Source organism: Bos taurus, chromosome 26 (genome assembly GCF_002263795.3).
Source record: "Bos taurus isolate L1 Dominette 01449 registration number 42190680 breed Hereford chromosome 26, ARS-UCD2.0, whole genome shotgun sequence".
Classification (NCBI taxonomy): domain Eukaryota; kingdom Metazoa; phylum Chordata; class Mammalia; order Artiodactyla; family Bovidae; genus Bos; species Bos taurus.
The window spans coordinates 20248442-20263969 of record NC_037353.1 but is presented as its reverse complement, the minus strand read 5'-3'; the positions used below and the strand labels follow the sequence as shown (position 1 = coordinate 20263969).

The 15528-nt window shown below is 41.9% G+C and overlaps 1 protein-coding gene and 1 long non-coding RNA gene across 10 annotated transcripts in view; one reads left to right on the top strand and one right to left on the bottom strand.

Moving 5' to 3' along the window:
• Positions 1-379: 379 nt before the first annotated feature.
• LOC132343946 (uncharacterized) lies at positions 380-5855 on the bottom strand. Its single transcript, XR_009492979.1, has 2 exons — positions 5682-5855; positions 380-3670 (listed from the first exon to the last, which is right to left on the bottom strand). It is a non-coding gene; the product is annotated as an uncharacterized lncRNA (long non-coding RNA).
• A 31-nt stretch (positions 5856-5886) lies between these two features.
• Positions 5887-15528, top strand: part of HPSE2 (heparanase 2 (inactive)) — a 720379-nt gene continuing 710737 nt past the window's right edge. For 7 of the 9 annotated variants that reach the window (XR_003032892.2, XR_009492978.1, XR_009492977.1 and 4 more), the window contains exons 1-2: positions 5887-6275; positions 9176-9333. Coding sequence is in view for 3 of the 9 variants with exons in the window: in XM_005225662.5 (XP_005225719.1) it covers positions 5986-6275; positions 9176-9333 (448 nt within the window). In the remaining 6 variants the exon portion in view is untranslated. Of the gene's footprint in view, positions 6276-6336; positions 7367-7723; positions 8037-9175; positions 9334-15528 lie in introns of those variants that run through there. The other 2 variants (XM_010819979.4, XM_024986150.1) reach the window with 2 other exon arrangements.

The following is a 15528-nucleotide window of genomic DNA, read 5'->3' as shown; positions in this document are numbered from 1 at the left end:
AACTTTCCATATGGAGAAAGTGTTGCTATCCCTTGCTCCTCTAAGCAGGACAGAGAGCACAGTCTTTCTTATTCCCCAAAACTGTCCATTTTCCACTCCTGTCTTCCCCTCTCCCAGTGGAGAACTGAAGAAGGCACGTAAAACCTATTTAACTTTTCTTCGTTTATCAGATGCTAATCATAGGCAAAAGAGCCGGCAGGGTTAAAATATGTGGAACATACTCATTTTATTACTCCATTTATTGACAGAGTTGACTTTCCCCCCACGTTTATCAATAAGTTATTTATATATAGCTTAATTCTTGCTCCAGTTGTCAATTAAGGGAATATATTTGTGGCAAGTGTGGGAGAAGGAATAAGAAATAACAAGAAACAAGTAGTACAACTGTATAATATTTTAGGATTTATAAAGCACTTTCTCCATACATCATTTTATTAATTTCTTATTTAAAGATATTAATTTTAGAGTCAGCAGCTGTGATTTGTTGTTGTTTAGTCACTAAGTTGTATTTGACTCTTTGCAACCCCATGGACTGCAGCATGCCAGGCTTCCCTGTCCTTCCCTGTCTCCCAGAGTTTGCTCAAATTCATATCCATTGAGCTGGTGACACTATCTAACCATCTCATCCTCTGCTACCCCCTTTTCCTTTTGCCTTCAAATGCAAAAGCATTTATGTTTGGGCTTTCCTGGTGGCTCAGATGGTAAAGAATCCACCTTCAATGCAGGAGACCTGGGTTCAATCTCTGGGTCAGGAAGATCCCCTGGAGAAGGGAATGGCTACCCATTCCACTATTCTTGCCTGGAGAATTCCATGGCCAGAGGAGCCTGGCATGCCTGTATAGCTATGACTTAGAACAGTTTTTTAAAAGTACCCAAGGTAACAAAGCTAGAATATGTAGAATCTGTAAATATAGGACTTAAACTCAGGTCTTCCAACTCCTGTTCCAGGGGTTTTCCCATGAAAAGTTGGGACAAGTTGACCAGTTGTTTGAGGGAATACAGTACTTTAGCCTTAGAGAGTGGTGGTTAACACAGACATATGCTTTGGAGTCAGTGTGCCCTGGGTTTCAATCCTTGCTGACACTTATTAACTGTGTTCAGTTCAGTCGCTCAGCAGCACACTAGGCTTCCCTGTCCATCACCAACTCCAGAACTTTGCTCAAACTCATGTCCATTGAGTCGGTGATGCCCTCCAACCATCTCATCCTCTGTCGTCCCCTTCTCCTCCTGCCTTCAATCTTTCCCAGCATCAGGGTCTTTTCTAATGAGTTAGTTCTTTGCAGCAGGTGGCCAAAGTATTGGAGCTTTAGCTTCAGCATCAGTCTTTCCAATGAATATTCAGGACTACTTTGCTTTAGGATTGACTGGTTTGATCTCCTTGCAGTCCAAGGGACTCTCAAGAATCTTTCCCAACATAACAGTTCAAAAGTGTCAGTTCTTCGGCACTCAGCTTTCTTTGTGGTCCAACTCTCACATCCACACATGACTACTGGAAAAACCATAGCTTCGACTAGATGGACCTTTGTCAACAAAGTAATGTCTCTGCTTTTTAATATGCTGTCTAGGTTTGTCATAGCTTTTCTTCCAAGGAGCAAGTGTCTTTTAATTTCATGGCTGCAGTCACCACCTGCAGTGATTTTGGAGCCCAAGAAAATAAAGTCTGTCACTGTTTTCATTGTTTCCCCATCTATTTGCCATGAAGTGATGGGAACACTTATTAGCTGTGCATTTGTTGCTTAACAAGTCTGAGTCTCCATTTTCTTATATGTAAACTAGGTGTAATAATGAATTGTATCTACCTCTCAGAGTTATTCAAGATCAGTGAGATTTTCCTGAGCACCATGCCTGGACCATAAGATATCAATAAATAGTAGTCATCATGGACAAATACCCAGGCAGCAATGACACAGTGGACTGGCTGCTGTAGCTTCATGCTTCCTGTCCCATTATGGTGGAATGAATTTTTTTTTCTTTTTTTTCCTAGCTATTAGACTTTAAGGAATAGTTCTCTCAGAAGGGAGGAATAGTTCTCTCAGAAGGGGAAAGCAGGCATTGAAATGACAATGATTTTCGGTGTTTAATAGAAGGAAAGGGAGTCAATAAGTTTGTGACAAGCTAAAAATGAGGAAAAAGCATAGGAGACTGGAAAGAAATTATTATAGTCACAACGACCATCATTAAAAAGTATCCTGACTGTATGTTACAAAGTAGAATTTGGCCATAAACACAAGATATATCGTTAGTTCCAGTCACCAGTCATAGTACCCATATTGGTCACTGGCATATTTCCATTGCTCTGAGATGAAATGATAAAATATTATAGTGATTTTTCATGAAGCTAAATTTATTCAGTTTACACACTTGCTGTTTATTTTGACATATCATTTCAGCTCTTTTTTGGCAGTTAATGTCCTTTTCTTTTGGGAAAAAATAGTAATAAGTAGTTGATACATTTAAGGTTCTTACTAGACAAAATAAAAATTTGGCAAATATGTTGGTTCTTCCACACTAATACTTATTTTGAAATCCTATTGTTTAGAAATCACTGGACCAGTTAATCTTCAAGATTTCTTACAAATATGGAAACTTAGACTCCCAGAAAGCAAAATAATTTATCTATAAGGACCAAGGACCATTCAGTAACACCAGGCAGAGCATTTCCAAGGAGAGATTTCAATGCATCTAGTTCCCAGTAATTCATATTTTATACAGTCCCAATTCTTATCCCCTTGGAAATTACAATCTAAGGCAGAAGAGAGATAGATTGTTATCACCTGGCACACAGAAGATAGGATAGAAACATCAATATACGCATTAATAATGAGCTACTTACAGAATATAATTAGGGTTAGATGAGAGGTAAAATAAAAACTGTGATATGGGGAGGGAGGTCCTATTTGGAAAGAGTAGCCCTGTGGAGAGTTATATCCAAACTAGACCAAAGGACTAAGCAAGTCATCTCAGAGTTAATCAGGACTATCTGGGACTCCTTAAATGTTATTGAATCACTTTATTTGCCTAGATGTCCTCAGGCTGGACATGGCTAGAGTTTCAGTGGCCAGGCTAGAGAGATGGTTTTCCTCAGGAAGTAAGAAAAAAAACACTGTTTTGTTGGGTTTGATTTTTATACTACATAGAGGTTCTGGTGAAGACACTGAATACGGGTTAAAGTAATTAACTAGGCCACCGAGAAATTACTGAATGGTTGGGTTACTAACAAAAAATATGGATAAAATTTATAATTAAGCAGATTCTCATTATAACCAAGTTCATTCTTAGTCACAAGAATAGCTATTTTTGAAAGGTATATTAATTATAGACATCTAGTGGGTGAGTCGGAGAAGGCAATGGCACTCCACTCCAGTACTCTTGCCTGGAAAATCCCATGGATGGAGAAGCCTGGTGGGCTGCAGTCCATGGGGTCGCTAAGAGTCGGACACCACTGAGCGACTTCACTTTCACTTTTCACTTTCCTGCATTGGAGAAGGAAATGGCAACCCACTCCAGTGTTCTTGCCTGGAGAATCCCAGGGACAGAGGAGCCTGGTGGGCTGCCGTCTATGGGGTCGCACAGAGTCGGACACGACTGAAGCGTCTTAGCAGCAGCAGTGGGTGAGTGATTTCTTTATTTCATTCAGGTGGTCTTCCTCTGGTCCCGATTAATGTGGCTTCTGAAAGTACATTCACTTGTAATCCAGAAGGTGTTTAAGCCCTTGGAAAATCTGACTCCTTGTTAAAAATATATAATTAGTTTTAATTTTGAGTATAAGCAATGAACTAATGGCTTCTGAATTTGGAAGATAAGTATTTCCTAAAGGAGATGACCAGAAAAATGCTAATAACTGAGAAAACAAATTACTGAAAAGAAACCTAAAAGTTTACTGTCACAAATAAAACTATGCATTTATTTTCACATTCTTCTTGAGAGCAGTCTATGATTTTAGTGTGCTGAGCATGATTTGATTTACCATTAATTTAGCTCACAGGCATTTATTGAATACCTACTAAGTGCCTGGTTCTGGCGATACAAAGATAAGTAAAAACCTTTGTTCATCAGGCTGTTCCCATCTCTAGGAGTTGCTCAGTGCACATTTAAAAATTACAATAATTTCTATTGAAACGCACACTATACTACACACCCTTACATAGAAGCACACACATATTTTCAAGGATCTAGACGTGTTAGACATTTTTAGGAACTGTGGGAAGCAGGTCTTAGGGCCAGAGATCACCTCTAATCCTTCAGTATATTAACATCTTGGTTTTAAATATCATCTTTAAATAATATGCCTTGGTTCCCACCGCCCCCCCCCCAACTTTGGTCTCACTTTATGCAGACTTCCTAAAAGGTCTTCATGGCACTTCCCAGTCTAACCCACCTAAGCTCTATTTCCTGGTTGATTAGTTTGGTAGAAGTGCTTCAAGGAACTTCAGTTGAGGGGAAGGAGGAAGAGGTAGGTTGCCATTTTGCTGTTTTTTGGTGGCTGTGATGCTGCCCTTGGCTCACGAACCCTTGGGGGAAACCTTGGCTCTGCATTTTAAGAGTTTTGCATGTTTGATACCAGTAGGCCCTGGGAGGCTCATGCATTCCCCACACCACATAAAGTAGTTCTCTTCATCTGCCAAGTAGAAGCCCCATTTTATTCCAGAAAGAAGCCGAAAGGTGGAACCTGACAGTATGACTGCAGCAAACCAGGTCTGGCCTCTCTCTCTGACTTTAACTGGGGACCTAGGGCTCAATCCTAGCACCCTGGGAGGTGCTGTGGGTTGGGGATCCATGAACCAGGGCGGGTGGTGCACCCTGCAGCTCTTGGCTGTTCTGGAGCATCCAGGAACTAAGTGTGGGAAGATTCTGGCTTTGGCTCCCGACTAAGTTTGGAAACCTAATTGTGTTACTGTTCTGTTCTGGCACCAGAAAGGTGTAATTCCCGGTGGGAGGGATGAGCCCAAGGTTGATATAGAGGTGGGGCTGAGGGGGTGGCTCTGCTGCTGCAGTGGAGTAGTTAACCAGTGGCTCAGATGGGCGCAACGCCTCCCAGACTAGGCAAGCATAGACAGGGTTGCTTTGACTTGGCCTAAGTCAGTATATAGTGAATCCCCCAAGACATTTTGGCCTCAGCTGCAGGCAGATGGGAACCATGGACAGCCTTTTACCCACACGGGCAGATAAACCTTTTGATCTGGTCACTCTGTGTGTTCCTTCTGGCCAGTCTTTGCCCTATGGAGGTCAGAGGCGGCTTCTGTGTGTCTGCCCAGCGCCTCGCAGAGGTCCATACTTGGATCCATGGAATCTCCCTTTGCTCTCTGTGCTTTGGCAGGAATCACAGTCGCCACTGCAGGACCCCTCTGCAACTTAAGCAGCCTTGCTCTCGCTGCTTTACCCCAAAGAGAAGGGCCTGGAGGAGTCGAAATGCCAGACGCTGTCAGGGCAAACAGGCGAGCGACTGGTGCAGCCTCGACTCCATGGCGCAGGGGCTTTCGCGTCGGGGTCGCAGCTAGAATCGCCCTCCCCAGAGCCTTACTGGGAGGGAAGTAAAAACAAGACGTCCCGCCCGTACCCCAAATGTTACAACGGTATAGTTTCGATCCCTCCCTCCGCTTCCCGAGCCTAGAGGGTTAAATCAGGAGGGTACAACACCACCCCTTCCTCTTACTTCCCGCCTCCCCCCTCCACCCCCTTACCTTTAAAAAGTTAAAAAATGTCTGCAGTCGAAATCTCTTAAAGGGGCGGTGCTGGTGAACGAGTACTCTTGGCACGAGTCTCTGAGAAGGCTGGCTAGGGGCGTGAGTTCGCTCCACCAGCACCAAAACACTGAAGGGAAAAAAAAAAAAAGAAAAAAGAAAAAAGGGAGAGAGAGCTCAAGAGAGGGGGGGAAAGGAAGGGAAAAAAAGGGGGGGGGGAGGCAGACAGACACACACTTTAGATAAGGACAATTAGTCACCAGCGAGACCCTGTAGGAAGAGAGGTTTAAATCAGAGGGATTTAATGAGGGTGCTCTGTGCCTTCCCTGAAGCCATGCCCTCCAGCAACTCCCGCCCCCCCGCGTGCCTAGCCCCGGTGGCTCTCTTCTTGGCTCTGTTGCTCCATCGCTCCCTTTCCTCCCAAGCTGGAGACAGGAGACCCTTGCCTGTAGACAGAGCTCCAGGTATGAAGGAAAAGACCCTGATTCTACTTGATGTGAGCACCAAGAACCCAGTCAGGACAGTCAATGAGAACTTCCTCTCTCTGCAGCTGGATCCGTCCATCATTCATGATGGCTGGCTCGATTTCTTAAGGTAAGGCAGGGGCTTCGATGGATCATTTTTTTTTTTTTTAAAGTAGCAACCCCCACCCCTTCCTATCCCCCCATTCCAAAGGGGGAAGAAGAAGAAGAAGAAGAAGAAAATACACCAGGCGGATCTCTCAAAGAGAAGAAAGGTTTTCTTCCTCCAGGAATATTTGCTGTTAGGCTGTAACTGGTGATTGAGAAAAGCAATGTTTTCTATTAAGATGCACATGTTTGCAATGCAGAAGGCATTTCAGAAACTTATCAGTTATGACTGAAAAAATGTTGTGCTTACATATATCCACAATTAGCCTCCCGGACTCCTTCTGAAGAGAAACAAGAGATTCAGGGCAGTTACAAAAGCGAAGAAAAGGTCTCGAGCAACAAAGACCCGAGAGGAATGGGTGTGTGTGAGAGAGTGCGTGTCTGCGTGTGTCTGTGAATGTTTAAGCGGGATTCGCACGAAAGTGGAATTTTCCACGGAAAGATCGTTTCGTCAGTTCTCTCCCACTTCCAGACAGAAAATCAATCTAGGCAGAGGCTTGAGCGGTAGGCAAATTGGTTCGGATGTTTTAATTTTATATCCTCTGCTATCCTCTCCAAATTTAAGGACTTTGAAAGATACTTTTAATAGACCGAATGGTCCCCCAGTCCCTCCTCCTTAAATCTGCGGTAACTGCATAGCTTAGTTTTTCTTGAAAGAAAGAAAGAACCCTCGCTGCGGTCATAGCGTAAAAAAGGAGAGCGGAAAGGGTCCTAGAAATACTCTAGGGATGTTTCGGAGGTCTGAGTCTCGCACCGGTGGATTAGGAAGCCAGGAGATTTATAATCGTGGATTCTACATTACTTTAGGGCTTGGACTCTTAATTGGGGCGCACCCTCTCCCCGGTTATTACTGTTCAGCAGTTAGGCAACCACGATCCCTTCACAACAGGGAGAGAGTTGCATTGTAAAAATAAATTGTCTACAATGTCGAATACAAATGTTGAGTTTTAAAAAATCCCCTCCAAATTGGAGCTCAGCTGTGGGCTCCCTCGAAGAGCTCCGAGCGCTCTCAGTCTCACTTCTCTGCCCTGAGGCCGCGTCCGCCGTGCGTCTTTCGTGAGTATCTTTCACTCTCCGCGAAATTCGAGTTTGCTTCTAGTGTGCGCCCGCCCCTCAGTTCTCCGGGTCTCTCCTGCCCTCGGCCGGGCGGGAGGACGCTGCAGGTAGCGGGAAGCGCAGTTTGGGGCGTTTCTTCCACGTGGAGCGAGCGTTGCGGGAAGGCTGAGTGCTTGCTGTTGCGGCTGCCGAGGCCGTTTCGGTTCCTGCCCGCGCCTCTGCTGAGAGGGCGGGAACAACTCTGCGCGGCCCGGATTCCTCTTCGGCAGCTCTTCATGCAGCAGCGCGCGTCTTTGAGCTCGCCCGGAGAGTTGGGTGGGGTGGGGGGCCGGCGACGGGGGGGCGACTACACTCCCTACTTGCATCGCGGTTCTCCAGCTGCGCGGACTCCTTTGGAGTTCTTTTGCTTCTTATCTTAAAAACAACAACAAAACCTTTACTGTTCTCGCTAAATGCTTGCCTCAGAAAAGACTGTGGAAGGCGGCTTTTCGGGAAAGAAGCCGTGGCGGGGCGTATTTGCATTGGCTGTGCAGGCTTCCGGCTGGATGGTTGTTGGAAACGCCGGTTCCGCGGGGCCGGACTCGCGCGACGGTCTCCTCTGCCAGCCGTGGGCCCACACGACGCCCGATTGCGCCCGCTTGGTAACGCAGTCCTGGAGTCCACGGCCAGGGTATCCTTCTCCCTACTGGGACTTCTCTGGGCGGCCACAGCTTTTGTCCGAAACTCTGAAACCGGAGTCTCCGTTGTTCCCCCACCCCCCCTTTCCTATCCACCGTCTTCAAGATGCTCTTTAGTACCATTTGGATTTGCATTTTCAGAACCTGAACCAGAAAAGCGTTAAAAATAACTTAGAAATCCGAAACTCAATGGCAGATGCCCTTAGCATTAAGCGTATCCGCATTGCTCTTCTCTGCGCCTTCCCTAATTAGCTTTTGGCTTTTAAAAAACCTATTTATGGAAATCCTGAACCTAAATAGCTGTAAATGCCATTGTTCTGATGCTCTTCAGAGTCTGCTGCGACGCGCACGTTCCACATTTCGGCAAACTTCACTTTCCTCAGAGCTTCCAAATGATCCCAAGTGGGAATGGAAAAAGATGGAGCCCAACTGGGGGGGGCGGGGGCGGTGTGGAGAGAAGGTCGTTACCTTACCTGAGATCTGGCTGAGTTATTTCAGGGACCGAAGAGACCTTGCTTTTACTGTGCAAGGGTGTAGGGAGTGTTCTCAGAAAGACAAGGATTTGGGAGATGCATGCAGTTGTTATAAGGTAGTGGAAAAGGAAAATCAACTGGCGTTGAGAAAAAGAAAAAAGAATCAAACTTGATGTCAGATGCCTGGTCTGAGAGAAAGAAGGCGGGTTTCACCTTCTGCATAGAGGTTGCGGTTGCCCCTGGGGCAGAGGAGGCAGATTCCCTCTTTCAGCCGAGAAGTTTGGCAAACGTCGGAGCCCGAGGTCCCTGCGCTGCGCGACTCCTTTCGGAGCGCTTTCCCGGCAGGGGCAGAAGCCCAGCAACTGCGCCTTAGTCCAGTATTCTCAGCAGAAGCGTACCCCCACCTATGCACACACTGTTAACAAACAGTCTAACTCTTTGTAAATACTGCCTTACGTGAGCACCGTCGGGGTGCCTGAAGGAGAGGGCCGCGACCAGCTGGGCGCAGGAGGCGAAGTGCCGGGTCCCTCGGCCCAAAGCTAGGCGGGCTAGGGTGCCAGGCGAAACTCCACAGAGAGTAGAAAGAGGGATTTGCTGGTGCCCTGCGGCCTCTCGCTTGTCCCCCGTATCCTTTCCTTTCTCCTTCTCTACCCCTGCAGCTCCAAGCGTCTGGTGACCCTGGCCCGGGGACTTTCGCCCGCCTTTCTGCGCTTCGGGGGCAAAAGGACCGACTTCCTGCAGTTCCAGAACCTGAGGAACCCGGCAAAAAGCCGTGGGGGTCCCGGCCCGGATTACTATCTCAAAAACTATGAGGATGGTGAGAAACTTGGTTCCCACTTTTGTTGGGTGGGTAAAGTTTGGGGAGTGCAGGGGAGCAATCTGTGTGTGTGTGTGTGTGTGTGCGCGTGTGAGGGGGCGTGCAGATTTGGAGGAGGACCAGGTTGGAGCTCACTTGAAAAACTGGTAGCTGTAGGCGAGGGGACACAGGAGTGTGGGAGTTCTGAAGTGATTAGGTAAAGGGGGCTCCTCAGGTTCTCCTTGTCCAGGCTCCTGGCTTTTCTTGGGCGGATGAGTCTCAGACAGAGGCCCAGAACTAGTAGCCAAAACTTCTGGCTGACTAGTCCTGTGGGGAGAAAGTTCAAGGAATTTCTTGAGAAAATTCTTTCAGGTTCGTAGGCTGTTAAAGGGTCAGGGTCACATTTCCTTCTTGAAATTACAGGAAAAGTTGCCTTTTGTTTTTCTTATTCCTTGCTTTCCTGAGATGAGGCTACCGGTCTTCAGCCGTTTTTGAAATCCACTAAAATTTTCTGGAACAATCCCTTTTAGATTGGTCCCTTGTTGGAAAGGTTTGAAAATCTTTGCAGTGAGTTCTCCTTTAGACTGCCTAATCTCAGAATCACACTTTCCCACCCCCTAAATTTCAAAATGGGGTTATAACTGCCAGCTTTTCCTGCCAGGATCAGAGTTGAGTGCTGGAAGGGCTTTGAAAACTCTGAATCCCATTCTAATATGAGAGGCCAATTTTTTTTTTTTTTTTTAAATATACGAACAGTCTCATTTTTACTAGGGAAAAGTGAAAATAATATTTTTAAAAATTGTTTAGAGGGTTTGGTTTTAATATCAATGAACTTTCTTTGTGGGTAAAATAGGCAAGATGGCAATTGTTGGGTCTTCAGCCACTAAGGTAGAAGATTAGATTCTACCTTAGATTGCATAGAAGAAGCATTAGTGTCCATTCCTGGAGGACTATCTCTGCCCTGCTGTCCCTTTTCATATGTGAGCTACAGTTTTATTTTTAAAGGGCTCAGGGACATGTTCTCAGAGCTCCCTGGATTTTGTTACATCTTGTCCTTATAAATCAGCAAAACGAGGAAAAGCCTGTTGTATTTTCTGGGGCTTTCACTGAACAGGAATTCTGGAGAGTTGGGATCTATTTCAAGGTTGGCTGAGAAACTTTTTTTTTTTTTTAAGTGTCAGATGAGAAAGAGGGCAAGGCTGAGGCTTCTTGAGTTTGAATCCTGAATCAGACTTACTCTTTTACAACATTTGCCAAGTGTGTAGGTGTTTAAGACTACATCTTTTCAAAGGTAAATGTCATTACTATGAAAATGTGGATTGCAGGTAGACTTTGCTGTCACTCAGCATAAAAGGCTGAAAGCTAAAAGACAATCCCGAGCAGCAGCTCTGATGGTAATTTGACCCAGTGCTTTTTAGCTCCCAGGGTCACTGTCAGCTTTGTGTTCAGGTACAAGAAGGGAGGATATTAATGGTTTTCCTGATGAAACTGCTCTTCTTTGAGTCCATTTGAACTACTTCGTCTTTAGTTTGTGAAAAAACTTGTAAGAGTCCCAGGAACCACTGTGGGGGATAGTGGGGGGGCATTATAAGTTTAGGAATTAGCCTTTTTCTCCAAAATTTGTACCTAGGGTTATATTACATATTCACTGAGAATGGGAGATCTGCTTAAAATGAAGGTTACAGTTTGTTTCCATTTGTGAAAGGAGAAAGTGGGCATCACGGGGAGAAAGGAAATTGGTAGAAGGCCGTGCTCCATAAAACTTCATAGAATTAGGAAAAAATCAGAAATAGAAAAGATCTAAGAGGTCATCTTCATTCTTCCCACCACTTCAGGGGCCAGTACAGTATCATTCCATATGGAATACTTTTCTTGTCTTGTCCAACATGGTATTAAATATCTCTAGGAATGTAGTTTTCACCACTCCTGTGGGAGAAAGTTCTTTTGTCCCATAGGTTTTTGTTGGTAAATTTCTCCTGAATTTTCCCTTTATATTCTCCAAATATGTGAATATTCCTTTTTGCACTGTTTTAGACATTTATCTTCAAAATAATTTCTTTGTTGTGAGTGTCAGCTTCAAAAAACAGGTTTCCTCTTAGCTGTTTTTTTATCTAGACTACCTGGATTTAATTCTTTTAAAACTTTCTTTAAAGTCAGTCCTTCCAGACACTAATCTGTTTTATTGCTCCTAGCTGAACTCCTTTTGATTTATGTCTCCCTGGTAATAAGATGCTCTGAACTATATCAGTATTTGAGGCCTTTGCACAGCTAAAGAGAGTAGGAATGCCCTGTTTCTGTCCTTTGATGCTCACATATCCTTAAATCACCCATATTGTCTTGTTACATGTTGTGTTGCAGAATTAAAGGCAAAAATGGTTTTGGTATAGGCTCAGCAATTTTGTAAATATTATACTTCAATCATCACTTTTCATCTAGTGATAACTATCATCATAATGAGCCTCATAAAATAATTAGGTTTTCTCAGTAAATGGCTGTGTAATAGGGTCATTTGGGCATAAGTACCTAATTTTTTTTAAAAAGAGATGTATTGGCTTAAACATAGTGTAGAATAATGACATACATTTTGAATAATTAGATATAGCTACTGGCACATGATGAAACTGAGTGACATAGGGAGGAGAATATGGAATTTGGATTCAGAAAACCTGTATTTCAGGCCTGACTCTATCACTTATGAATATGTGGCCCTGGGCTTGCTGCTTCTGTATAATATATGGATGATGATAATACCTGCTGTGCATTGCTTCTGTGAGGGTTCTGAGAGGTAATGTGTATAAAATATTTTGTCAACTGCAAAGGCTAAATATGAAGGCTAAATATTCCTACTTTTATTAAAGGCAGCTTCAGAAAATTTATAATATATATATTTAATATTTTAAAGTGGAACTAAGAAGTAAATAAAATACAGTAGACCAAAGAAGAAAGACCATAGAAGAAAGGAGATAGAATTAGGGAATTGTTTGAGAGGGTTAAGAAAATGTAGGGAGAATTCTCTTTAAGAAGTAGAGGTGGAGAACATAAGAGTGATTATTTTTTTGTGTGTGGTAATGAGAGAAGAGACTAATACTTGGTTTTGTTATATACTAACATTTAAAGGAACTGATACCCAGCTTGGGTAATGTACACTTTTCTGGTTAATGCATTCATATTGCTACCTTGAAGTGACTTTTTGTTTTTGTTGTTTTTCTCTGAACTAACTGAGCAATTAGCAAGTCATGTGGCTTGTATTTTCTGAATACTTTTAAAGCATTTTAAGGCAGCTGCATTTCCTCTTTCTAAAGTCACTGTTTATATATCACTTTGGGAACTTCTCTAGTTAGTCCTTTAATACAGTTACCTATTCCACTTTAGCTTAGGCAACTTGAATTTCATACAAACATGATGGAAGAAATGAAAATAGGAAATAGGATTATTCTTCATACTTTGGGGTCTTACCCTGTGCCTAACTTCCTTTTGGTTCTATGTGATGTTACGCTATTCTTGCTCCTAACAAAGAAATCATAGGTTAATCTTTTGTTCTTAAATTTATTTTGCTACAGTCTGCTCCTCTTTGTTATATATTCAGTGTGCTTTATTTGTATGCCTGTCTCTTTACTGCCATAATCATATCTTTAATCAAGGTATATACCATTTATTGTGCACATCAAAAGCCAGTTTAATATTTTTAAAATATCATGTTCATCATGTCACTCTTTTGCTGGAAATCTTTTGATTATTTTTGGATTGCTTACAGGAAATGTTCAAACTCCTCAACTTGCCATTCAAAACCTTTTTAAAATCTCAGCTTATCTTTTGTACTCTTATGTTTTCATATACCTTTTATTGCAGCTTTGCTTGATTTTCACTGTTTCCTTAAAACACCTTTATCTCAACCCCTTGTGTTCAGCCATTCTGTATGTGCTTTAAATGCCTTTTTCTTGGCTTTGTTAAAATCTTACAACCCACTTTACCCAATTTTGCAAGTGCCCCTTATTTCCATAAGCCTTTCCTGAACAGGTCATTTCATAGTTATCTTTTCTTTCTTTGGACGGTTGCAGCTTTCTTTCTTTTGGCCCCTTCTGTCTTTTACTTTTTAATAGAATGTAAATTATTAATAGGAAGGGACCATATATAACTGTTGCATATCCCAAAATGTCTAGCATTCTAACACAGAGTAGAACTTCAGCAAATATTTCTAGATGCCTACTAGGTTAAAAGCATGTTAAAGGCACTGGAAAAATGGAGGTTGCCAATGAAGAAATGTGTAAACACATACATAAAAATTCTATTCATTTTTTACCTTCAATGCATTTTCCCATGAAGTCCATTCTTAATATTTATTTAATGACATACTTCATTATTTTAACTGTGTTCTCTTTATCTTTGGTAGTCTAAGTGCCTTGGTTTAATACTGTGTGTTAAATCAAATTTACCACCTGATTTAAAGCCTTGCACTGGAGTCACACTTTTTTTTTTTTTTTATCATATCTGTTTCTTCTTTGCCTTTACTTTAGTTTTGCTTGGTTGACCTTTTGTAGTTTCTACATCTAATTTTCCAACTCACAGTTTAATAGTACCTTTTCACAAATTTAAATGTTGTTTTCAATTTTCATTTCCTGAGAGCTTCTGAAATCCTAAATAATGAATGTGGAGTACACTTTGTAAACTCTAAGGCACTATACAACTAATATTATTGTTCTCCTTTCTCCAGGAAGTTTTCCTAGTTTTAGTAGAGGTGAGGTAGTTAATTCTTTGTCTTTCTATTCTCAGTCCATCCATCAGGACATATGACATAAGAACAGCACAACTGCCAAAATATATATTTGCCTTGAACATACACACTTTGCACTGTCTCACTTTATTTTACATAAATGTTTCTTGAAATTCAACTATGTTTAACAAGTCTTTATTGATTACCTGATCTGTGTTTAGTTTGATGCTGGACAAAATGGCAGATTATCAAACAAATAAAAGATACAGTACCATATCAACATTAGAGCACAACTGTAATTATTGCTGTAGGCAAGATCCACTAATCAGTATTAAAATAAGTAGGCGTAGTTTAAAGCAAAATGGGATATTTGCATAGCATCAAACATTTCTCTCATAGTGTTAATTAATTATTGTGGTGGTTTTAGCATATGGCCACCAATTCTTTGATACATTTAGGATGTGGAGCTTCTGTTCTCTGCTTGAGTGTGGGCTGGATTTAACAACTTGTTTCTAAAGAAGAGAGTCTGTAAGGGGGAAAATAGTAACTTTACAGTGGAGAAGCTGTCTGATATCATTTCAACAAAGTGATCAAGGTTAACATCAGCAGATGAGTCATGTTGATATCATGTATTCCCTGATATCATGTGATGAGAGGACACTTTACCTTTGTGATATTCTCTCCTCAAATCCATAACTCTCTGTAAATATGAGAAAACACTAGTCAAATTGAAGGATACCCTACAAAATACTTGACCTTTCCCCTTCAAAAGACATTGTCCAGCTATCAATGATCTAATAGCTTGTTAGTGAGATAACATTTGACAGGGAAAATAGAGATGAGTACTGGCTGGACTTACATGAGAGTTAGGTTGGGCCTTGTGAAATATAGAGATGAGGAGAGAAGACATTATATTCAAAGGAAAGAGCATGAGGCAAAGCCGAATTATGTGTTTGGGCAATATTACCCTATTTACCACCCTGCCTAAATAGAAGGTACATGTTAGAAATTATCTTAGTTCATATTGCTAGAAGCATAACATTTCTTTTTATAGAAGCCTATTTGCATACTTTTGTTAATTCAGAAATGTGTATAATTTAAGTTATGAAAGGCACATACTAGAAAATATTCTAAGAATATTTTCTTAGAATGAATATTCTAAATGAATAGAATGAATATTCTAAAAATATTCTTTTTCTCAAATGTCTAGTTTGGATTTAAAGAAGTTCTAGTGTAATGTATTTTTGTTAGCTTCAAAATATGTAATTACAAAAGAAGAAAGTACATGTGGAAGAGTAAAGTTTGGTTGGGTAAATCCAGATCAGATGATGGGAATGTTGAATTTTAAACATAGTAAAATGGAATTGGCCCTATAGGAAAATAGAGGCTATTATAAATATTTTTACTCTATTGGAGAAGGGAAGGACATGTTTTCAACATGGGCAGTGACCCTTGCCCTTCCCCATTTTTTTCTAAATCATTGCACACATTCATATATTTTAGCT